The sequence below is a fragment of the Lepisma saccharinum genome, chromosome 19 (genome assembly GCF_977018435.1).
Source record: "Lepisma saccharinum chromosome 19, izLepSacc3.1, whole genome shotgun sequence".
NCBI lineage: Eukaryota > Metazoa > Arthropoda > Insecta > Zygentoma > Lepismatidae > Lepisma > Lepisma saccharinum.
This window is the reverse complement of record NC_139247.1, coordinates 71,027,259-71,053,585: the sequence shown is the minus strand read 5'-3', so window position 1 is coordinate 71,053,585 and position 26,327 is coordinate 71,027,259. Positions and strand designations below refer to the sequence as shown.

The following is a 26,327-nucleotide window of genomic DNA, read 5'->3' as shown; positions in this document are numbered from 1 at the left end:
TTTAACATTCACAAAAAAAGAAAACCAAGGCTTTCCTTAGAATTACAAACATTTAGCTTAGTGTACGTTGTTTTCGTGTATATATAGAAAATTCATAAAAAATATATTGCGCACTAAGGAAATGTATATCCCTTGAACAACTCCCCTTAGAGTATAGTAAAGTTAATATAGTTTATTAGCTACATATAGTGTCTGATGTAGTTAAATTAGAAATTTAATTTAAGATTATAGAATTGATAGCTGTAGCCTAGTTTGTTGTTACTGATTAGTGGTTACATAAGCCATTCAGATAATTAATCTCTGTTTTTGCAGTTCTTAAATTTTATGTTTTGTGTTCTTTATGTGTTTCATTATGTTGTATGTGTGTGTGTAGTCACAGCAGACTGATTTAAAACAGAGACTGTCATGAAAATAAAAGTATGACAATGTTTCATTGACAATGCTATTACTGGTGCTTACAACAAACTGCGAATATAGTCAGTGTAAGGACATAATGCAAGAATGAGTTTTACTTGCACCACCATTCCGAGAGCAGAATGTCTGTGTGTATAAGATTCCTGGGAAAAAAATATTTGTTGAAAATTTCCCAATGTATTTCGAGTTTTTTGAAATTACCTCAAGAAAAAACACAGTTAAAAGGAATAGAAGTGTAATATATAAATATTAAGGATGGGCTGATAACCAATATTTTCAAAGTTGGTAAAGTTTGTCCACTTTATACACAGATAGGTTAATCAGACAGAACATACAGTTTGAAGTAGGATCCAAACCACTATGTGCCTCCATCAGGTATTGAACTTGGAACTCCTTGATTACAAGGTGGTGGCGTTACCATTATGCCATCAAGGATTGACAATGGCCAATATTGTACTGATGTGATAAAATTGCAAATGTTTTGTGAAGAACTGGATTGGATTAATGTATGTGATCAGGTCACAGTAATAGGTTTTATCTAAGAAAACATAACTCTGCATTTAGACATTTATTTAATGCCCATTATGTATGAATGATTCCTTTATATCAATTTAAAAAAATAATTTAATGCCAGAATTTGGAACTAATTGAGATTCTTTATTGGAATATTGCATCAATGAAATTATTGGCAATTTACCAACAAACTAGTGGGTTTATATTAGCAAGTACCAAGAAAGAACCAATTAATCTGTCTTTCTAGACAAATCATAGCAAAAGAAACTTTTGCCAATTTAGAATTGACGTATAATATAGTTTCTTTTTAAGAAATATCAAAATTCAACAGCATCAAAACTTGATTTCAGAATGGAAGGTATTTTATATTTTCAAGAGTAATAAATAATAATGAGAATTAATTAATGAAGAATGCACATCTAACTAGGTTATCTAGAAGTCTCGTCTGTTTATATTTAATGCAATCCAATATCTCATATAATTTTACCAGTGCTAGCCAGATTGGAGCAATATTAATAATAATAGGGTTGCTACAAGTCTGGAAAACAGGAAAATGCCAGGGAATTTTGCAGATCATCTGGAATTTATGTGCATTTTGGAGTCTGCAAGAGAAAAAGTTGCAAAATGAACAAGCAGTTCACTTTCACTTCTGCATTCCGTTCTTGTGATTCCACACTCAAAAAGGATTCAGTTTAGAAACTTGTTTCTTTTGTTCTTATGATTCTCAGTCTTGTGCAAAATTATGGTTCCTTCGAATTTCTGTAACAAACTTTCACTTTTATACCGTGCGTTCATTTCGATCTGCAGCCGAGAGATTGGGAGAAGCATGGCGGGCGGCGCTGACGGAGATGCCGACATTTGCGGCCTGTAATGCCCGCTTATTTTTATAGACATATGCAGACATTTATATAAATATTGCAAAACGATCACTAACCTGTTTTATAACATGCAAAAGTTCTTCTGTAATTCATCCAAGTTCTGCTCTTATATGCACAAATAAATACGCTTTAGAAACGATGTTAAGAGCCACAGATAATAAAACATTTTAATCATAGTTTTGACCAGTAACGTCCTGCTTAAGTTTATATCCTTGAAAGAGTTTTGTGCCGATGGGGATCGTTTGGAGGTTTTGAATGTGCAACACTGTATCAAGATTACGCTGTAGAAGAAACCGTTAAAAGTCAATAGTGTTCGTGAGCTTCCTTGCAATCCGAAATCTCCAAGCTCGAGTTTTTTGTTCCTTCGCGACTAGATGAAGACAGAGTTGTAAATATAGTGGCGAGCAATGTAAACCAAGAGCGTGTTAATTTCGTACTGTGCGCAAGAGTGTTATTCTTGGTTACTTGCAGTTACTTGTTTGTGTTATTGTAGTGTGTATGTGTGACGTGTCAGTGAGACGATTGGAATGCCAGCCGCAAGATTCACGTTAGAACAAAGATTTTTTTATGTATGACACGTACCTACGTGAAAACCAACTCATGTCGAGACGTGTGTAGGTAATTTGTACAGAAATTCCCATGCGTTTTAACTCCACACAGAGATACGGTTAGACATCTTGTCCTTAAATTACGAGAAACTGTATCGTTAAATTTTAAAACACCTAAGCAAAAACGACGGATTCTAACCGAAGCAAAACTCGATGATATTGGTGCAGCGTTAGAACGTTCTCCAAACAAACCTCTACGCCGTGTTTCACAAGAGGTGGGCGTGTCAAAATCATCGGCACATACAGTCACTAAGCTACTAAAATTAAAACCATACTCTTATAACACAGGTTAGTGCTCGTTTTGCAATATTTATATAAATGTCTGCATATGTCCATAAAAATAAGCGGGCATTTCATGCCGCAAATGTCGGCATCTCCGTCAGTGCCGCCCACCACGCTTCTCCCGATCTCTCGGCTGCAGATCGAAATGGACGCACGGTAATACTAGATATTAGAAAGAATATCAAAGTAAAACTTACAGTCCAGATATCTGATTGATAACTAAACTACATTGACAATATGAACATAATTATCAGAAAGGTATGCCTATATGCAACAAAAATTTATCCAGATGCTGTGTACTTATAAATGTATGCAAAAAAGCAGCATTTTCTACGACACTGTAAATCCGCCAGAAAATGAAAAATTGTGTATCGTTTATGAACTTTTTCTGTTGTTTTTATATTGTGAAGATCTGTTATGGTGAAATAGTGTACCTCTGTTACCTTAGCCTGAAGGCTAGATGCACGCGATACAATTGATACCGATTGCAATTTTAGATTTTACTCTTCAAATTTTCACGTGTTCTTGTGTGTGTAGAATGAAATTTGCTAGAAAAAAGTATTTAATGTGAATATTCATAATAATTAACAGATTATATATTTAATTGAAAAACACAAGGTTCAAAAGCAAAAATCATGACGATAAACATGTCTGGGAAAATTTCATTTTTTTACTGGAAAACCTAAAAATGTCAGGTAATTTTATAATCAAAAAAATCGTAGCAACCCTGAATAATTACCAAAAAGGAAACAAATACTCCATGACTACTAAACTAAGCAGACCAGGACATAGGAAAAAAGCTAACACAGAAACCTTTTCTTGCAGAGTAATTTTTACTGGCATCTACACCTTTGAGTCTGCTGTTAAGGTGATGGCACGAGGGTTCATACTTCAACCATTTACGTACCTTAGAGATGCATGGAACTGGTTGGACTTCGTAGTTATAGCTTTAGCGTGAGTAGTTGTTTTCGGTAGAAAGCAAGGACTGGCTAGAGCTATGTAGAGTAGTCTTCTGTGTGTAGCTGTAGTTTTCTGAATATTTACCTTTACTATTACTGTAGACGTTTCTTAGCTTCTCAGACTTCATTCTGACAGGTTACTTTATTTTATTAATAACTTTAAGTGGAGAAAATAATATAAGGTGATCCATAAATATATTGTTAAGAATATCAAACATCGTTTTGCAGTTCAGTGACGAGTTCACTGGGGTATGATCAAATATTTAACAAGATAAACAACATGTTCTTCAATACGAATACACATATATGTTCTATTCACACACGACGGAAGCAGAACAATATTTTGAAAACAATCAAAATATTCTTTGCATTGTCTCCTGTCTGATTATTTCACCATTTAAACACCCATTTGCAAGTGCTTTTATCATACAAGATTGCATTCGTAATGTGATAAAACTAGATAAACTGTAAGAATTAATAAGCACTTCTGTTGCTGAGTTGCATTCAGTGATGAACTGGGTTTGAATCCTGTCCTGGGCATGGCTGTTCTGTAGAAAGTGTTTCTTCATTAATTTCATCTAACCATCATTCAACCTAATTTCAGTTTGCCTAAAGAGGCAGAAAAGTAAAATTATGATAATGCAAATGGAAGGATTAATGGTGAATGAGAAAAATACAATCAACTAGATGAGACAAGGACATAATCCCTCTATAAGCACCCACCAAAACTATCATAATTAAGATATGCTACTTTAGAATACATTAGGAAATACAATCTCAATGAAAATGTCCAAAGTCTACTTACTGTGTACTCATAATGAACAAATTACTCATTTACTAAGTTTATAGCTGACGTATCATAATTATAATTGAATAGAGGCAAATGTTTTTGTTTCCGTCTAAAAGAAACAATAACTTGGAGAATTGATGAATAGTAATTGATTGGACACAGAATATTACAGTAAAACTTTAAAGAAAGTTACCATAAATTTAAAAAAAATCATATTTAGTAAATGACAATGAACATGTATTCTTATAATATTAATTTTTTGAAACTCAGGATTATCAACTTTGTAGTCTGAAGTCTAAATTCTTCTTTTAGCTCTTAATTTTAGTGTTAGTCTTATTATTCATGGAAATAGTGTGATGTTCGTCTGTTACCTGCCAGTAGCCTGTCTGAATATAGTTCAACCATATGGCAATTAAAATTATTTTATAAATGCATTGTTAGATAGCTTTACTTTAAAAAAGTAGATTCCCAAAATGCAATAAACTTTGAAGACATATCACCCTGAAGATAAATATATAACCCTGTTATAGTCGGAGAAATCATGTTTATTGATTCACACTCATTACAACACTGTTATACGATGTTTCGTGAAAATTATTACCTATTGATTTCAATCATTTGGTGACAGCATGGTATCAATATGTAACACTTTTTATGAAACATGAAGAAATAGTGTTTGATACATTTTTTAGTTATATATAAGCAACAAAACCAATTTCTTTACAAATAGCCAGGTATTTCTTGTTTACTGAAGGAGAAAGTCTGTTGTTTCATGTTGCATAATTGTGTGAAATGATCCTATTACAGTTATGTTACCATGGGAATAGATCTGGGGAACTTGGCAGCCTTGAGAACATTTAGGGTTCTTCGAGCCTTGAAGACTGTAGCCATTGTGCCAGGTACGTGAACCCTACAAAGTCATATAATAAAATAATATACAGATTGATGCTCGCACTAGGAAATTTTGCTTGCAAAACATGTTTCTAAATGACTTGCAGTGTCCATTTTGCAGGTCGTGTTGTAACATTCAGTCTTCCTCCTCATAGAACGGGGCTAAGATTCCTCTGGACCTCGAGCCAACAAAAGCAGTTATTATTTTTTAAAAAAAGATATTCAGTTTGTATTTCTTGGAAGAGTCACCCAGAAATTGAAAATGCTAGAGGCATGGAAAAACTGCAAGAATTTTAGATTATTGTTGCATTCAAAAACCCTTGTTTACCCCTCTCACTATGGAAAAGTGTACACACTCACACACACACACACACACACAAAATGCTTCATTTTAATTAAAACCTGATTTATACTACTTACACAACAAGTGATATTTCGTTCATTTATTCCAAGATTAATGGCTATAAAACAACTAACAATAGAGTTAGCCAACTGAATTTTTACAAATTAGATTCACATGTACCTTTTCATTGTAAACCATCAATTGAGAGACTTATAAAAGGATAACACTGTTAAAGCCTTGTTTCCATGTTCATAAAACATTAAAATGCTGACCAAGGCAAACTTTTATAGTATAAAAATATACATAAAAATGTAACGTTTCCACCCTCTAGCAGGGTCTTCTTCAGACGAAACTTCACAACAAATAAATGAAAGTTTCAAAACATCATCTTATATATACACTCCCAGACAGGGTCCATACACAAAACAACATGAAGGCACCAGTCCTTATCTTAGAACATTTCATTTCAGGAATTCCTGAGTGTAGAATCTCATGACAGGTAATTGACAATAACTGACAGGTGATTGACAGGTACCTGGTAAACGTCTAATGGACCTAGACAGATTACTTATCTCCTGGACTCCTTCCTTCCTCTTTTCTTTCTTCTTTGTGGCCACGGTGGCTCAGTCGGTAATGCATCTGACTACCATGCTAAAGGTCCTGGGTTCGATCCCGGCCGGTTCAAATCCGGAAACTTTTCTAACGTTGGAAGCGGCCCCGGCTTCCAGTGTCGAATAATGTGGGTACCTGGGGGAAACCCTGGGGGGTAAAGGCGGTCAGGGGCATGATACTGATCACATCACCTCCACCCACGACCGGATCAAGAAAGTGTGGGGCATTACACCCACACCCCTATACGCCTTCATGGCATGGTACTAAGCACAGGGGAACATTTTACCTTTAAAATTGTATTGAGTTCTTGTTACGATTTGTTCACTTTGTTTCTTAAGAATTGCATTCTTGTATGCATGAAGTTTTGTAAAAAATATTAAAGAAAGTAATGTTGCTATCCCCCATCCAGGACGAAGTCTGAAGCATAAAAGTTTTACATGCATTAATAACTAAAGCAAGTCTAAATCCCTTGTTGAAGTACTGCTTCAGTTTTCACCTTAGCCGACCTCGAGGGAGGGGTTCTTCATTGAATAAAGATAGCTGTTTTCTTAATTTCTAGCTATATCTAGGTAGGAGGCGATTAAAAAAAATGTTTAAGAAAAGAAGAGGAAAGTCAAGATAAAGTAAAGAATTTTAGTTATTTTAGTAAACACCCTGAATGACGACTTCTGACAACAATCCGTATTTTTCCATTTTATTGCAATTGTGAAAACGTAAGGTCCATGAGCATTACATGTATAGTTTCTGCAGAATGCACCTTGGGAATGTGAAGGTTAATTAGTGTACTTGCTGACAGAATCTTTCTATAGTGATATAGGTATAGTGAACCTATATTGTTCAAACTTTGAACTGATACCCATCAAAATGGTAACAATTAAATAGTTTCCAAATATTTATTACCGTCAGTGAGTGAGTATTCCTCTTAAATTATAAGGTGCATTGATTTAAATCAAGATTTAGATCAGGTTGATTTTTTTAAAAAAAGAATCACTTTAAATAATTCTTTATAGAATGTACATAAGGATTTAGTAGATATCAGAATCACTTTTGGTGAAAGTACATTAATCTCATAATCATTTAATGTTGTTTATTAGGCTCTAAGAAAGGAAAAGAAAGAAAACGAAATACATGTACTGATGGAGTGAAGCTCATATGAAATGAAATGTAATATTTAAACTGTAAACACACTTAAATCCTCTTGATTTAAAATTCAATAATTCTTATAGGCAAGAATAACAAACATTTTGTGTAGAAAACTATACAAAATACTAATCATATTAAACCGTAAATAGTGTTATCATCATTAAACTCTAAATAAACATGGCAGCTGATATTTTACGCAATATCATTTAAACATTGCCAAAGTTCAGCTACAAGAACTATAAAAAAGATTTTAAGTTACAATTATAGAACACATTCAAAATATTTTATTTTCACTGCAAGAAAAGTTGCTGAAATGATTATAGTTTTATTAACACACTCAACAAACATTTCCATATATACAGTATCATAAACAGAAAAATGTAGGTTTACATATATTTTTTATTTGCTTTAATCAAACTATTAAAATATTTTATTGGGTAGTTTACTAGAAATTGCCTTTCTATAAAAAACAAATATATATATCTACTGTGTCAAGAACCATAGAAGCAATTTTAAGCATGTTTCCTAAAAAAAATTAAAAAATCTGATTTAAATTAAAAAATCAACTATAATGATTTTTATCCACCCTGTATTAAACTCAATCAATTTACGACAGTTGGGCTTGAAAATATTCAAGAATTTCTTCAGAATATTGTGGAGCCTTGGTAGTCTAGTTGGTAGGGTGGAAACCCAAATTCGATTCCCAGGATGGATGATCCCAGGTTGGGATTTTCCAGCCTTGTCACTGCATAAAATGGTTCTGGGGTTCAACCAGCCTCAAATAAATGGATACCTGAGGGATAAGGATGACTGGGGCATGGCATGCTTCCAAACATGACTAAGATTGAGAATGTGTGGGACCCTGTCTTCAGATCCACCTATGTGCTTTCATTGCACAGTGCAATGTGAGCAGGGAACTTTACCTTTTACCTTACCTTACATCAGAATATTGAAATACCTGTTGTGTAATCACACAAAACACAGTTTTTCACATAATATTGATGCAAAAGTAAATAGAAACTTTGAATTTTGTGTAACATCCAGGACATTTAGATTCCATGAAATGTCATTTGATATTTTTTGTGGACCCCTGCGAAAGAGCAAAATGCCAGAAAGGTATCAGCTGGTATTGGTAAATAGTATCCTGCCGATACTTTACAATAAAGATACATTTCCATCAACTCTAGTGGTAACTCATTAATGTTGCATTTTAAGCCCTATTCCATTATCATGACATTGAACATTATTTATTTTATATCTTTGTTAATTTAAAAAAAGGTTTTAAAACAAGTACAATCTGCATGCTATATTGTGTTCAAGGTTACTAAATGTAAACATTTCATTTCAGGATTGAAGACCATCGTAGGTGCTGTAATAGAATCTGTGAAGAATCTGCGAGATGTGATCATCCTCACTATGTTTTCTCTTTCTGTATTTGCCTTATTGGGTCTCCAAATATACATGGGGGTCCTCACCCAGAAGTGCATAAAAAAATTCCCTGAAGATGGCTCGTGGGGAAATCTTACACACGAGAATTGGGTGAAGTTTATGAGCAATGAAAGTAAGTGCTTATTTCTAAGTTCCTTATCGTTTGTACCATAATTTTGCATGCTGACCCAATATTTTTTATAAATATACTATGATTGAGTACTCAATTCTGGCATTTTATAATTGTTTAAAGCTGCAAATGTACATGAAGGTACATTGATTGTGAAAGTTTCAAAACAGACACGACCCATTGCACTGACTGGGTTGCATACATACATACATACATTAACTGTTTGCCATATTGGATCAGTAGAATATTCATTATTACCGAGGACGTATGTGAGGGGGGGATGGGGGGGCTAGGTTGAACGATCTGCAACCCCTCACAAATGATGTGTGTTTGCTGTAACAAATACTTTGTTTTAAATTGTTAATGCTTTATAGTACTATGAAGAGAAGTATTTTTATTATTTAACATATCTGCACATCAAGTTTATCAATTCAAATTCTATGCCTGTGTTTTTATTACTACATTACCTCTAATAAAGTATTTTAAAATTAATTCAATGCTTTTCACTGTTTACTACAGTAAAGTAAAAATACTACTAAAAGAAATAAATGGTTAATGAAAATCAATATTATCCATTATTTCAGTTCTTGAATTGAATGTGTGTATACATATATATATATATATATATATATATATATATATATATATATATATATATATATATATATTGCAGACCTAATACCATATATACATAGTCAAATGCCTCTGAGGGGTCCTGGGTTTGATACCCAGTGGAGGCACAGTGGTTCGGATCCCACTTTAAACTGTAGGTCCAGTCCCAATAAGCCTTTCAGTGCATAAACATAAAGTGGACTTTAAACCAAATTCAAATCATATCAAATTCCTCTGAAACTGACAAATTTGTACAAACTTTTCCACAAGGGATATACAGAGAGAGGTGGCCTTTTGCAAAATTAAATCCTGCATACGCTGTCAGTTTTCAGTGTTGCTCAATTTTTGAAATTTCATATCTGTCCATCCATAATTTACTTACTGCTTACCAAAAATGCCATGGTAACTTGACACAGTTACAAAAGTGTCATGAAAATGTAAGATGTTACATTTCTGGAACTATTGCCTCTTCTTCTCGATGGTGAATTTTTCTTGTTACTCTATCACTAAGTGGATGGTTGTCTTTAGGAATCCTCTGATTTTGGTCTGCTGACTACATACCAAGTATTGGTTAATTCACCATCTCCTATGTAAACATGCTCTAAAACTATTATTCAGTACAAATAAAAAGTCAAAAAATTGCTTGTACCTACATGAAAGCTTTGTAAGTAAATCTGAAACTTGTATGTTTTTTTTTGTTTGTGTTAAAATAATCTTGTGAGCTATTGTTGTCTCATTTTTATTATTAATACTTAGCACGGTATACTAGATGTATTGAATGATTTTATTTACATGTGAGGACTACAATTTTGTACAACAGAGATACAGGACATCTCAGAATATTACAAATGTTATACATAATAAATATGATTTGCAGTTTAACCATAGAATTCATACATGTCAGTTTCATCAACATTTGTTTTAAGTCCACTTTATGCACAAACAGGCTAATCAAGACTGGACCTACAGTTGAAACTGGGATCTAAACCAGTATGTACCTTCACTGGGGATCGAACCCAGAACCCCTTGAGTACAAGGCAAGAGTGTTAACATTATGCCATCATGTAGGCTCACATATATTTGTACAGTGAAACCTCGACTTTATGTTTTTCATGGGACCGAGTTGAAAGAATTTAAAATCCAGGAAAATGTTATACCATTTTGCTGTTGGGACCATGAACGTTGAAAGTATAATGCGGGAAAATGTAAAACTATTATATTCTATATATGCTAAAAATGAGAACACCATCATGGACGTATTTAAATTGTTAAATGAATCACATTGTCACATACAATTCACTTGTGAACCCATGAATAACAATGTAATTTCTTTCCTTGGATCTGAAAATTAAGACAACTGACACAACAATTCAAACATCAGTCCATAGGGAAAAATTAGCAGGGGAAAAATACATCCATGCCAATTCAGAACATTCACATATAACAATGGATAATATATTTCTTATTTTTTTTTTCTGAAAGCAGAAAGACTATGTTCTAATAATAAGGATATCAAAAATGAAGAAGAAAGGCTTTTTAATATAGCAAAAGAAAATTGCTTTCACACTAACAGAATAAACCAAGTCTCAAGAAAACTAAAGGAGAAGAGAAATACAGATAAAGATGAAAAATCTTTTGAAAAGAAATTTGTGTGCATTCCATACCACAAGGGATTCTCACATAAAATTGCAAAATTTTTTAGAAGATTTAATTTCAAAATTGTTTTTAGATCACCAAGAAGTTTGGAATGTACATTTAATGAATTCAAAATGAGAAACTCTCTACCAGATGTGGAAACCACAGGAATATATAAGTTGTTCATGTTCAAAAGATTATGTAGGACAAACAGCAAGGAAAATGGCAATTATATGGCACAAACACGATTTGGACATTATAAATCTAAACCCAAGAACAGGTTTGTCAGCTCACATCATCGAAGAGAAGCATTTGATTAAAAAAAGGATGGTTTTAAAAAGATTGACGGGAAACATAGAGTTGAATGTCTAGGAAGCTTCGTTCATTGCAGAGGAACACTGGAATAAATTAAATAATGAAAATGGTAACATAGATCCAGTATGGAGTCTTCTTTTTCACAAATGGAGTAAGCCTTTAAAATTTAATGTAACAGAAAACATTAAGAGACTTTGTGAAAACAATGACTACTTTGAATTACCTGATTATATTTGGGATTGATAATTTTAAATAAAAAATAATGTGATCAATTTTTTTTTCTGAAATAAAAATAAAACAGACTGCTATATTACAACAATATAACATGGACAACATCCATTATATAACAGATTCTTTTTGTTTAAAAAATTGCTAACCATTGTTATAACTGTATCTTTAGTCAAAATGAAAATAAATGTCTGATGAAGGGAGCGTGTGTTCTCCTGAAATGTTACAACGAGAAACTGTTTTCTTATGCTTGTAATAACCGTAAACTACAGGAATATAATTCTACAATGCAAGCAATGCGTACATACAAGAAAAACTATTCTTTACTATTAAAGTAAAGAATAGAAAAACTCTAGTTGTCCATGTGCCTTCTGTAGTGAAGTCCAGTTGCAAGGCCAGGAACTCGGTAGTGAAATTTATGACTATAAAGGGAAAAATATTTTATCCTGTCATTGCTTCTTTTTCCATCTTTTGATGCTTTTTTTGTATTCTAACTCAATGTCTAAATTTGTGTATTACTTCCGTATGTTTTTTCAATTTCTAATTGTAAATTCTCTTTTGAAGGTCATTGGTATAAAGAACCGGAGCAACCGGAATATCCACTATGTGGAAATTCATCTGGTGCAGGGTATGTGTTTATATCATTTCACTTTTCTGTTAGAAATCATTTGTTAAATTAATTTATATTTTATGAACTTGATCTAATGCATAAACACAGAGAATGTATCGAATATAATTTTTAAAAATGTTTAGGTGTCTATGTGTGCTTGTTCCATGCCAATATGTTCTTCAGAACAAAATGCAGTGGAACTTTGATTATTTTCCTAGAAGCTAACTGAAGAATTTGTGATTAATAGATGCAAAACCTGGTAAAAGTTCATAAAAAATAGGGTTCTAACATGGAAAATTTATAAATACAATAGAGAATAAATTTATCTTTTTCCTCCAACTAGATTGTTCCTTGGAGATAAATAGTATATAAATACACCAAGGAAACTACATCTTCTCTTTTATTGGAAAAACAGCATGTTTGTTATTCTAATTGACTGGACATCATCCGTAAAAGTTTCGATTTTCACTTGAAAGTAACAAATGTGATTTTTCCTCCTTTCAGGCCATGCCCAGAAGGATACATGTGTTTTCAAGGCTTTGGTGACAACCCCAACTACGGGTACACAAGTTTTGACAGCTTTGGCTGGGCTTTTTTGTCAGCCTTCAGGTTAATGACCCAGGATTACTGGGAAAATTTGTATCAATTGGTAAGTGCAATAGCAAATATTGTCTGTACAAAACTCTGGGTGCTTGTATTTTTGCTTGTCTAATGAAGAGGCTTGAACATTTGCAATTCCTAGACAGTGAAGAGATGTGAGCATGAAATTCAGATCTTTACTTGCAGATTGATTACTATCATATGATGACATTTGATGTTTCTGTCTCGAATTCAGGTGGTGGCCCAAGGGGGAAAATCCTCCAGAAATTGAGACCCCTCCCCCCTGAAAATTTCAATAACCTGGCAGAACATTAGGACAATAGCTAAGAAATGTGGCAACTATGTGCACTTTTGCTTTCTTTTGTTCACTTTAATTTGACATAGAACATAGTTTTCTGTTGTTTTTTTTTTCATAGTAATAAGCACTGTCTGTCCTCTTTACAATTAAAAGTCAAAATAATGAAAGAAGTTAAATTATTGTCAGTTTTTTTATAAATGTTGAATTAAGAAATATGATGGATCAAGATACGCTTCAAGCTTGTGTGAGGGTGTCAACTGTGGGGGACAAGGAACCCACATATGTGCTGTAGAAGGCATAGATGTCTAATTTGCTGTAAATGCTATAATATTTTTTGATTCTCATAATTTCATTCTGAAAACGATAGTTAATCATACCTAATTACACTTAATTTAATTACACATGAAAAGTAGAGGGCAATTTTAAAATATTAGTATTTCATTGTAACTTCATGCTTCCATAATCCCCCTCTGGAGGAAAGTGGCTGGTTTCAACACTGCTCCAATGCTTACTGCAGGATACAAAATACAAAGAAATTAGCAGCAAAAATGTATTTTATTGTACAAAATAAATTGTAGAATAGTTAAGGATTCAGGAAAAAACAAAATTTAATTCTACCCTCTCTAACACAAGATATTTTAGTTATTTTTTTTTTAAAAGTAGCACAAACTTGTAATGATTCTTTCTGATATGATCTAGTTGTCTGTATGTTTTTTTTTCTGAATAATATCCCAGCATAATCCTAGTGTAACAAGTGGTAGGCAAAGTCTTAATATTATTATTCAAAACATTATGAATGCATACTCAAGAAACAGGGAGTCCCGGTTTCAAATCCCGCTCAGGCTTGGTTGTTTGTGAATGTCCAATTTCATCATTTCATCACTCATCCCCATCTTCACAAATTAGCCAAGAGGCACAAAACAGGAAGTAAAATAACTAAATCAATCAGTCAACCAATCAAGAAACAGGGGTCTTTTATGAATCCCATTTGCATTCTGCCAACACACAGATACAATTGGATGTTCATTGTTCCTCCTCCTAGCAATTCATGTTATTGTACAATTAGAAGTTGTGTTCAGAATATGTATAAATAAAAATAATATGACTATTCCATTGCAATTATACCACATCAGTCTACCATATTTTTGCATTAAAATATGTGATGAATTACAAAAGAGGAAATTATGAAATTCACTTTTGCCACTAATATTGATGAAAAATTAAATTAAATCATGCACTTTGCAAACTTTATGGGATAATTAGACACATCAGAAGTATCTTGGTTTTGGTGGAACCCATGAGACACCCAGTCTCTGAAAAGTATTGGCCAGAATTGATGATTAAATTTGAGAAATTTTAGTTTTCCCCTTTTCTAACTAGCATGTACTAATAAACAATTATGTCCCTCTGCTGGCTCATTTTAAAAATATATAGTCAACAAGAAATAATATGAAGAATCACAAATAAACCTACAGTTAGGTATCCTCATGTTTTGGGGTATGTTGGATGTTCAAGATAACCAATGCTTAATTTGTACTACTATAATAATAGTAATAATAATAATAATAAAGGATTTTATTCTGGAGTGCTAATTAATATATATATATCTCTCTTTTTCTAGACACTACGTTCAGCAGGGCCTTGGCACATGCTATTTTTCATTGTTATCATCTTTCTGGGCTCATTCTATCTTGTGAATTTGATCTTGGCTATTGTCGCCATGTCATACGACGAGTTGCAAAAGAAGGCAGAAGAAGAAGAGGCAATGGAAGAAATGGCGATGAGGGTGAGTTACAGTTCTTGTAATTAATTGGAGAAATATACATTTTTTAATATTTGTTGAATCAAAAATATATTGAAATTATAAGATAACCAAGAAAAGTCTGTCAGTTTCTGATGATGTTGAATGTTACACACACTGCACGCTCACAGTTCCAAGGTTAGACATATATGATGATAGTCAGTTGTTGTTGGGCCTATACATGCTCAATCAGCAGGTTATGGTCTGCGCAGTTCAATGTGAACATCAGTGAGGAAGGGTGCTTCATAAGGGCTTGCATGCTGTATGAGTTTAAGCTTTGAGGAAACTCAACAACAGAAGGCAAGGGAGTATGCCAGGCTTTCGGCAATGATGTGGTGAATGAGCAGACAATGCAATGGTGGTTTAAAAAATTCCAGGATGAAGATGAATGCTTCGAAGATGCACCACGTGCTGTAGCCATGGATGTTCTACAGGTGGCTGTTGAGGCAGGCAGTGATCAAACATGTGATGACTTGGGAGAATAATTTCATGTCAGTGCAAAAACCATTCGATTTGCTTGAAATATGATATATGATGGATCAATGGGTCTCACATGCCTTCATTGAATTGTTGTTGTAAATCCACTTTATGTGAAGAAAGGCTAATTGGGACTGGATCTACAGTTTAAAGTAGGATCCGAACCACTGTGCCATGTGCCTCCACCAAGTGTCGAACCTGGGACCCCTTGATTACAATGTGACGATGTTACCACTTACATCCCTTCAGTGCAGCTTAGAAGGCGACGCCAATAGATACCTGTGTTTCCTTGCTGTCACATCTGGAGAATGATCTCTTTCTGGACAGAGTACTGACATTTGATGCAAAGTACGTCCTTTACGATGCTCCATGGTGCCAACATCATTGGTTAGCATTACTTCAACACATTCCAAAACAATCAAAACCACGATGGTATCAAAAGATTGTTATTGCAAACTGCTGCCACTTGGCCACTTGTGTACTCTCAGTAGGTGGAACATGTTCATGAGAAACTGCAAACATTGCACCAGCACTCGTGAATTGCAAAGGTGTCTCTTTTTAGGGATAATGCAAGGCCACACCATTCATGACACCATTCTTCACCTTGGTTGGGAAACAGCAATGCATCCACCTTATTCTCCAGACATTACTCCGTCAGATTACCATCTGTTCTATTCACTGGACAAACATGTAAGAGGACGAGTTTCGAAACCTAGATGACGTGAAAATCGTACTTGATGACTGCTTTGGTTCGCAGTCTGCAGAGTTCTACCACAGAGGAAACCATGATCTTCCAGAACTTTGAAGACAGGTCATTGCTGCTGATGCTGACTATGTTTGACGTGCCAGGCCCATTTTACATCACTTCTTATCATTTGAAGGTGTTGGGTGACAATTCAACAACTTTCTTGATTAGCTTTATGGAAAGGAAATCATATGTTAATAAACATATCGAGTCAAAAAGACTGATATTTTTAAAGTTATATTTGTAAGGTGGAAATTCTAAACTTTACTTCTCTTTGCAAGACAAGTTTGCCTGATTTTTACATACACTTTACAGCTTATTAAGTCCATCAGTGTGTAATGTAATTTTTGAATTTGGACCTTTTTTTTTTTTAAATTGACCTCCTTAATAAATGTATGTTACCAAATGAACCAAGCTTTTTCAGTTTTCAGTGCAAAAGAAGCTGCATATTTAGACATTTACTTTAAAAAAAAAGTAAAGAAATTAGAACAAAATGGCACAATATTGCACTAAATTGTAAGATATTTATAGATATATTGGATTGGTAATTCATCATCATCCTTTGCCGTTTCCTGCCTCTGACTGGGTCAGCCTCTCCATTTTCTTCTGGTCTGCCACCATTCCTATCTTTCCACGGTGTTCCAATCTTGTCATCTTGTCCTAACATTCCTCACTATCTGCTCTTTCCACCAACATCTTGGTCTCCCCCTTGGCCTTATTCCCACTCCTTGTGCATTGTAAGCTCTGGTAGTCTTCTGCATTCATCTTCTTAATGTGTCCAAACCACTTCATCTGTGCCTGATCTATCCTGTCGTGAAGCTTCACCATCCCCACTGTCTGTCGGATCTCCTCATTCCTTATTTTATACCTTCTAGTCTTCCCAAATATACTCCTTAAAAATTTCATCTCCACTGCGTGCATCTTTCTCTTATCTCTCTGTCATTGTCCAAGTCTCTGCTCCATACATAATTATTGGTACATAGTATGTATTATATATTATCTTCAGGCATTCGATTGGTAAAATTATCGGTAATTTTACCGATAAACTGATGCACCGGTATGATTATATCAGCCAATACCGATAGAGTACATATTTATATGTCACATCCATAAAGTAAATGCAATCTTTGTACATAGATGTAATGTTTATCCCACTCACATTAAAATAATTACCTCTTTGCAGGAAGCGGAAGAAGCAGCCTTAGCGAAAGCAGAAAGAGATGCGGCGAGAGCAGAAAGAGCAGCAGCGAGAGCAGAAGGAGCAGCAGCAAAAGAGGCAGGAGCAGCGGCGGCGGCGGCGGCAGCAGCAGCCGGGGGTGGGGGGCCAGGGAATGGTGCTGGAGGAGGAGGTGCAGCGGAGGGGGTGGTAAATTCTCCCTCAGGCTTTTCCTATGCTAGTTACGAACTCTTTGTGGGTCAGGAGAAGGGGAACACCGATGATAACAAAGAAAAAATGAGCATAAAGTCTGAGGGAGGAGACTCCATTAGTGATTACAAAGGAAGAGCGAACGGAAAGGTGAGAAAGGTAAGTTCTTTGATTCAGCTTTTTATTTATTTGTTTTCCTGTGTGTTGAACTTGCAAGTAAGTAAGTGTTTTAATTCCCATGTGTGCTTCCTTCTATTTATTTTGGTCTGTGTCATTTTCTAATAATAATGTTGCTTATTGTGTATATATATATTAAAACTAGCAGTATTTGTTAATTGTTAATTTAAGACAGCTTTTGAATTGTAGTAGATGTATGTATGAACTTTTTGCTCTTATTATTTAAGGATTAGAATCATTGGAATGTCATTATCTTGATGTACATATTTTTGTGTATGTCAAACTTAAGTTTTGAATACATGAATGTATAGTGCTTTGTTTCTTTTTCCTAGACTAACTGAATTGTATGCTCATAATCTAACTTTTGTATTATGAATTTTGTTCTATGCTCTGTGGTTGGAATTGTTTAGTAGATATTAGTTAATGTTATATTTATTGAGTTGAAACCAGCATGATGTAAAACATATGACTGTACTGAAAATTGTGAATGTACCCTAAAGAATTTGGTTTCCGTAAGCATCCTTCTTGTCATTGGCTAGGTTTGCTTAATATTTCATTGGCTGCATTGTACGAGGCTATTTTTATTTCCAATATTTTTCTGTGATAATTTACAGGTGTTTGTAACTTTATACATGTACATTTGTTTGGATATTTATTTTGATGTAGGAATTAATGAGAATGACTGACTTAGGAAGTAAGGTACTTTTGGTATTAATGACAAATGCCACTGAATCGACATGTGTTGAAAGAGTTGTTGTTATTGCAACACATAAGTTGGGTGTAGGGTATTGTTACTAAATATTATTTGAGAGAAACTACATTATCTTCTCCAAGGTGCCATTGTTACTTGTGATATGTTTATGTGGGTGTGCGATACATATACTAATTCTATACTAAGTGAAGGGTTAAAAAGAGACTCATAATAAATAGTCACATATTTATGGTGAATAAAAGATCAAGATATCGGACAAAAACTGGGCATATTTTGGAATCAAAAGTGTTACATAAAATGGCATTTCAGTGTTCAAATGGTGAATAAAACCCTAAATTTGATATAAAACCTATACTTAAGACACAAAATAAACATTTTCCCTTCTAATAGCACATTTATGTAGTTATCAGAGTATTAAATTTATTCATGTTTAAATCCATTTTTGCTTCTCAAATATTTACAGCCGAGAATTAATCAATTGTCCATGATTTGCATAACTCACAGGATAATTCAAACCTCAGAAGGTGTTGCGTTTGTAAATTAACCCTACATTTTGTGTTTCAAGAGTTTATTTCACATTTTGCAGTTCATTTCTCATCATTTTGTGACAAAATATGGTAGAAAAATGCACCTCTCACCTTTCAGAAACGTGAAAAATAAACATTACAGTGTGTTCTTTCACATTTTGTGTTTCAGTCAAAGACAAAATGTGTCTGCCTTTAATAATGATAATGCACATGTACAAACAAAATACCTGCAATTTCTGTAAGGCACTGAAAGCAGTAATGTAGCATGGATACGCAGATGCAGAAGACAGTGTATTCAGTTCTTGTGACAACATAACTCGGAACTGCAAGCTAGAGAAATTTATATTTTTATTCATACACTTTTGTTGTCAACATAGACCTAATTTTACAGTTTATTTTGTGGTGCATTTAATTTCCTTTATTTTAAGGAATCATCTCGTAAATAAGCCAGAAACATTTGATGTGGAACATACATACTCATATATACAGTAAAACCTGTCTATCCTGGAACATGATGGTTCCGAGCAAAATTTTCCGTCTTAACAGTTTTCCTTCTTATACAGGGTTGACTTTAAATACAGTATAGAGCGCTGCAGGAAATAATGGAAAGACAGATTTACATTTTGCATTACTTATAATGTAGAGTTCTAATGCATGTACATACATGAATAAAAATGCGATACGTTCATCAGTTTCATCATATCATCACTCATCCCCATCTTCGAAAATTAGTCAAAAGTGGCACAAAAAGCGAAGTAAAATAGACACTCACAAACATCCATGCCCATGCTAGGATTCAAACCTGGGCCCCCTGTGGTCGTAGCGTGATGTGCATAGAGGGAAAGAGAAAGATTGAAAGATCGAATAAGAGAGGAGAAGAAAGATTGAGATAAAAGTGAAGTGGAGAGAAAAGAAAGAAACAAAGAGATAACAAGAAAAATAGAAAGATGACGAAAGAACAGAGGAGAAATAGACAAAGAAAGGTGGAGAAAGAGGGTAAGAGATGAAAGAAAGAAACGGAATCGTGAGTATTGTAGTGCATTCTTTCATATCGACAATGTTACCGATAAGTGAGTGGCAACAGAGACTTGTTACACTTACAGTATTGTATTGTTTTCTTGCGAGCGAAAGAAATAAAGGAAGAAATTTCCGTCTTACTGAGAATAAAAACATCTCGTTGGTCTTTAAATCGTGTTCCGTTTCCGCGTTAAGGAGGTTTCCGCTTTAAACAGGTGGCCGCGGTGGCTCAGTCGGTAACGCATCTGACTACCATGCTAAAGGTCCCGGGTTCGATCCCTAGCCGGTTCAAATCCGGGAACTTTTCTAACGATGGAAGCGTCCCCGGCGCCCACCCAGCATCGAATAATGTGGGTACCTGGGGGGTAAAGGCGGTCAGGGGCATGATGCTGATCACATCACCCCAACTCACGACCGGATCAATAAAGTGTGGGGCGTGACCCCCACACCCCCTATACGCCTTCATGGCATGGTGCTATGCACAGGGGAGCACTTTACCTTTTTTTTTTTTTACAGGTCATTTTCAGGTATAAAATCGGTCCGTTCTGGGGACTTTTTTTCCGTATTTACAGGTTTCCTTCTTATAGAGGTTCCGGGATATGCAGTTTTTACTGTATATATCTGTGTGTGTGTGTGTGTAAAAAAAAACATGCTTTACTGTAAAAATTGTAATAAGAGGAAATCAAATTAAAATAATTGACATTAATTGCACCATATTAGTGGAGCACCATAGTCTGAGAAAAACCTGCTTCAGCAAAACTTACGGGCTTATTATAAGTTAGTTAACGTAATGGCACAGAAGGCATAGGACAAATACAAGAAAAGAATTTAAAAAATATTAAACAATATTAAATTTCTTTTATATTCAGTGACGCTAACATCTCTTTCAACACATGTAACTTTATAATATGCATGATTGTGTTTTCAGACATGAAAAATGTTATAAGTACATTATAGTTTTGTATATCTTCAAGTACAGGCTGTTTTTTTTCTAAAGAAATATACAAACATATGTAGGAAGTCGTCGTCGTATTTTTTCCAACAGTCATAATTTTTAACAAGTTATCAATTTTTGTTTCTCGTGTGTGTATTTTACATTCCATGTATTCATTTTATTTACAGTCTTATCAGCTGTTATAATTTTATGATTTCTGTTTCGGTGTTATCAGCATTTTCGTTGTAGTCGTTGAGTTGTCAGTGGATATGCGATAATATAAGTTCTTGTAGGAGATATTTCTCTTTTTTTTCTAAGGGATGCTGTCAGTACACAGTTTCAAAATATGGAACTAAAAGCCAGTTTCCTTATGCTTACCAGGACAGTCTAATGAAGGTACGTGTTTCATTGTAACTTGTGTTAATATTTTTTGTGCATAAACTGTTGTGAGGCTCTCCAAAGCTTTGCTTTCAAGTTTTATGTTTAAAGCTTAATTTTCAATGTGGATTTTGGTTTTTGTTCAAGATACTAGCTGTACATAAAAGAATGTTGAAACTATCTTTGAACTCAATCTCTCAATTGTACAAAAAAATTTTTAATGTATCTTAGTCAAAACTACCAAAAAAAATATTTTGTATCTTATCAAAATGCATGCCATTGTAGGTTGAAATTTTAAAAAAATAATCATCTGTATGTTGAAGAAACATAGGAATGTTATGAAAATATTACTCATCATATTATTGATACAGTGGTTCTTCATCGTACAATGGGATCCATTGAAATGTTGCATTGCGCTATCAGCAAACAAGGCACCTGCGGCTGTTTGTCAGCATCATAGAGTGTTGATGAAGCAAGTGCACAACAGTTTCCATAATTATTTTAAAAAGTGATTTACTTACCAGAATTATAAAAGGAGATGTTCAAACTAGTCACCTTTGATGAACACACATTTTGATACCTCTTTATTAAGACACCAACTAACGTAAGCTGGCGAGGGGAGCAGGAAAGGGGGTGGGGGTGGAAACCAGTTTTTATGGAGGTCCTGAAAGTAGACATGAGACTGTGAAGTGATAAGGTGCTTGTTATGTATTGTTTTTTCCTAGTTTATTCAACTGCAAATGTTTTCTACTGCACAGTGTGTTTTTATTAATGTGTTAATTAGATTGGCATGTGAAGTTCAAAGATGATTTGAAACAAGATTCCCGGGTGTAAAAGTTCCACGCTGCTGTATACAAGACAAATCCACACACCCTGGAAGAACTGAAACGTAACATTCACCAAAAAATTGCCAACATTAATGCAGGGGAACTGCAGCGAGTTATGGGTAACTTCATCAAGAGGTGTCAAAAATGTGTGGATGACGATGGTGGCCTGTTTCAGCACCTTCTTTCATAAATTTGTAAGTAAATAAATCACTCTTTAAACTATTTACGGAAAATTGCATGCTTGAAGTCTACAGTGCAGACATACAGCCACGAGCGCCTCGCTTGCCAATAGTGCAGACACCCATGTCATGGTCTACACTTCAATGGATCACTCTGCACATTCCTGTTCACATGTAGTAGAGGTAAAGTGTGTGCCACTTCAACAAGAGTGTGCCATTTCTTTCTCCACATTTCATATTTAGCCATTCCTTTCTAGTATCCATGCTAAATACAAACCGGGGTATATGCAAATGTGCTTTCACATGTATAGTTCATCATGTACTGCTTTACATAAAAATTACAACTTTGTGGTCTCCCTCCCCCCCTGCCCACACACACACCAATCTGTTTTCAGTGGTTTGAAATAATATAGGTACATGCAGCTGAATTCCTCAGTAAATAGTTATATTTATCGACACATTGCAATTCCAAATTGTTTATGAAACTGCAAGCAGCATTGTTAAGAGATCTTGTAAATTTTCTTATGTGGGGGATTTTTTTTTTTTTTTTTGTTTATTTTACTAAGCTTTGCTGCCACTTTTGGCTAATCGTAGCTAGGGATGAGTGATGACATGATGAAATTGATGAAGAGACACTCACGGAGAACACCCATGCCCAGGCCAGGATTTGAATCCAGGTCCCAGATTTGCATAATTCCAAATTTGGAAATATTTAAGGTAACATGTAATAATATGAAAACTAGATTGCTGATATGTTGAGGACATGATACCACCAACCTATTAAGATGTGTTTGTATAATGCACATCATATTTTTAGTTAGTAAATAACAGACTCTTCAAGTTGTTAACATATTGTGTGTAGTGCATGTTACTCACTATATAATATAATCAATACTAAATTAGTATAAAATTGGACTTACTTACGTGAGTGAGTATGAGGTTTTGAAAACAACATTTCGGGGTACAACTGCCCTCTTCTTCAGGTTCTCATTTTCTCATTATGCTGCGTCACGAAGTGTTAAAAAGGATTAGGTTAGAGATTGTGTTAAGAAACTCTTAAAATAATCACTGCCAACAAGTCAAGTTGTTCTTTACATAAATTAGGACAGGGTAGTGATTTTAAGGAGTTCAAAGATTCTGGAAATTACTGATGTAACATTCTACAACAACAATTTTATGTAGTCAATAATTACCTAGAAATAATTTGTTAAAGAAAAATGAGAACCACTGTATTAATGACATTTTCATTGGTAGTATCGACAATTTACTTAAGATTGTTGATTTGATATGCTGTAGCTGATAATGAAAAAAGGGGGATCAAGAAATAAGTACAAGGAAAATGAATTGTAGTCAACATACTCATATGGTATGAGTATGATTGTTCCTTTTCATTCCTGTGTATAAATAAGGGCATTTTTAATCACACAAGAAGAACATGTATTAGTTCTATAGAATCTTACATATTTCAGTGAAAGATATTACTAAAATGTTCATCTGTTTAGTGCAGAAAATAGAAGTAGAAACATAATTTTGTGAAGTGTAGCTTTTTTTAGTTTCCCTCATGTATTTTATATAATTTCCGATAGTTCTTATATGTTGTCATTAACCTGTTTTGCTCCCTTCTGTACAATGTAAAAATTTACCTTTACATGTTCTAGATGTACAGAAATTGTAGAACATAGTGTAGGATTTCTTTCAAGTGTTCTTCATATATCACCTGACTGAAAATGGATTTTTCTTCTGAATTGTAAGAGAAGAGTCCCTTGTGGATTTTGGAATATGAGATGCAATTTTCAGAATGAATTTGCCTATCAAATGGACTTAGAATCAACAAGTAGAAGAATAAGTTATGATTACGTACTGATATGAAAATCCAACGTGACAACTTGAATGCTCAATTGCTTGATGGCTCTTTTGATACTTTGTTCACTAACTTTTAGTATTCATAATCTTCATGGCATTTGAAATTTTTGTTGGCATAAATTCCTTCACGTATCTTAATACTAAATATAAAATTGATTGAAACTTAAAATAATTCAGAATTCAAAGAAACTTAATATAACCGCAGGCAAATATTTTACTTAATTTTCTTTTTAAAATATATGCAATTAAGTTACTACTTAAATTAATATGTACAGAAGAAAAAATATTTTTACAAAATTTTATTTTATTGTAATTAGTTGAAAATATGAGATACATTAAACAAGTTATTCTCTTTGATGGAGTATTCATAGTATCAATAACTGAAAATGAAATTAATTACATATTATATATATATATATGTGTGTGTTCATACTATGAATTTGTCCTGTTTTCCTCCCTAAAGTACACCACCTTAGATCATTTATTGTAGCATTGACATGTAAAATGTAAAATTTTCTCATTAACAATTTTTTTTTTTGCAAAAGTTTTAATAAAACAATTGATCATAATAAACATGTAAGCAGCACACATGATGATTATTCTACAAAAACATTTTCATGGTAATGACGTTATTCAATGATCTTACAGTGTGCTTAAATATTTATTTATAATTCATCTTCTATAAGAACTATGAAGCTAATGTAATATGTATAATCAAAATGAAACACAAACATTATGTTTAACAATATTTTTCTCTGTGCCATTCTGTATATATTGAGTTCACATATTGATATTTTAATCAATGCACATGGCACTTATTACTTAACAAATATAAATATAGATATACATGAAAAATGATAATTTTCATAAGTATTGTACAGATAAGGCTGTATACATTTATGCTTCTTAACAGTGCTTGAAGTGGAGGAGGATGTGTCAGAATATTTTCATGCATCACTAGGAATTTATAGCAGTCAAACGTTTATCTATTACATTTTCTGTATCCTACCATATGAATGTGGACAAAAACAATTTCAAAGTACGCTTAAGTAAACTGCAAGGTCTTGTTATGAACATATATGATAATTACATTCAGCTGGTGATAAAGCATTATCTCTATGTAGTTATTTAGAAGAATGCTGTTATAGTTCAGTGGAAGATCTAGAATACAGATTTTCCAAATAATTTGAAAGTAATTTGATGGAAATAAATACTTTTGGTGTGTCAGGGCTTCTATTTGAACCCATCACCTTATGTGGGGGACCAACCCCTTACCGTAACTAAAATCAATGCATATCTCTGGGGACTGAAATCTCCTTAACTAAGTCAAAAGCTAAGGCTGTAAAGGGCCACTCACAGCCCTACAGAGGCGTCTACTGGTTGTAGGTCCAGATGCCAGGGCCTCGTTGGTCTCAAGCCGGACTCTGTGGCCGAGTGGTTAGGACATCGCGCTGCGACGCCAAGGGTCCCAGGTTCGAATCCCGCTCAGGCTTGGTTGTTTGTGAATGTCCATTCATCAATTTCATCACTCATCCCCATCTTCGCAAATTAGCCACGAGGTACAAAATGCGAAGTAAAATAAACTAAATCAATGAATCGTTGTCCTCAACATTGCAGTTACCGGTGTTTACTACCTGGAAGTGAGGTTGACATTTGGGGTCACTCCTTACACCCTTGAAAGTAATCTAATTTCCTCATGGCAACAATTCTCTGACTTTTGACTACATTTCAAGAGACGTGGCACATTGACCATCCTTTGACATTGTTTTTAGCTTCTTGTAGCACAGAAAGACAGGTGAAATAAAGAAATCAGCATGAAGTCGTGTCCCAAACATGTCCACGCCAGAGAGTTAATTAAAGAATTTGGTAACTGAAGAATAGGACATTATACACAACTGGAGGAAACAGTTTGACTAATGTTTTGTAAACAATATAAGTTTATGCAGGCACAATAGGTACTTCGATAGGACATGAAGAAAGAATGCAGAGAAAAGCACCAAGAAGCGACAAATTGAAGAAGATGATGAGAGGGATT

At 34.1% G+C, this 26,327-nt stretch overlaps 1 protein-coding gene across 44 annotated transcripts in view; it reads left to right on the top strand.

Moving 5' to 3' along the window:
• para (sodium voltage-gated channel paralytic) overlaps nucleotides 1-26,327 on the top strand; it is a 386,365-nt gene that overhangs the window by 272,579 nt on the left and 87,459 nt on the right. For 28 of the 44 annotated variants that reach the window (XM_083141023.1, XM_083141029.1, XM_083141048.1 and 25 more), the window contains 8 exons: nucleotides 3,521-3,649; nucleotides 5,252-5,343; nucleotides 8,782-8,994; nucleotides 12,346-12,409; nucleotides 12,896-13,040; nucleotides 14,911-15,075; nucleotides 17,496-17,837; nucleotides 21,364-21,441. In XM_083141023.1, the coding sequence (XP_082997149.1) occupies nucleotides 3,521-3,649; nucleotides 5,252-5,343; nucleotides 8,782-8,994; nucleotides 12,346-12,409; nucleotides 12,896-13,040; nucleotides 14,911-15,075; nucleotides 17,496-17,837; nucleotides 21,364-21,441 (1,228 nt within the window). The remainder of the gene's footprint in view (nucleotides 1-3,520; nucleotides 3,650-5,251; nucleotides 5,344-8,781; nucleotides 8,995-12,345; nucleotides 12,410-12,895; nucleotides 13,041-14,910; nucleotides 15,076-17,495; nucleotides 17,838-21,363; nucleotides 21,442-26,327) is intronic. The other 16 variants (XM_083141054.1, XM_083141052.1, XM_083141047.1 and 13 more) reach the window with 4 other exon arrangements.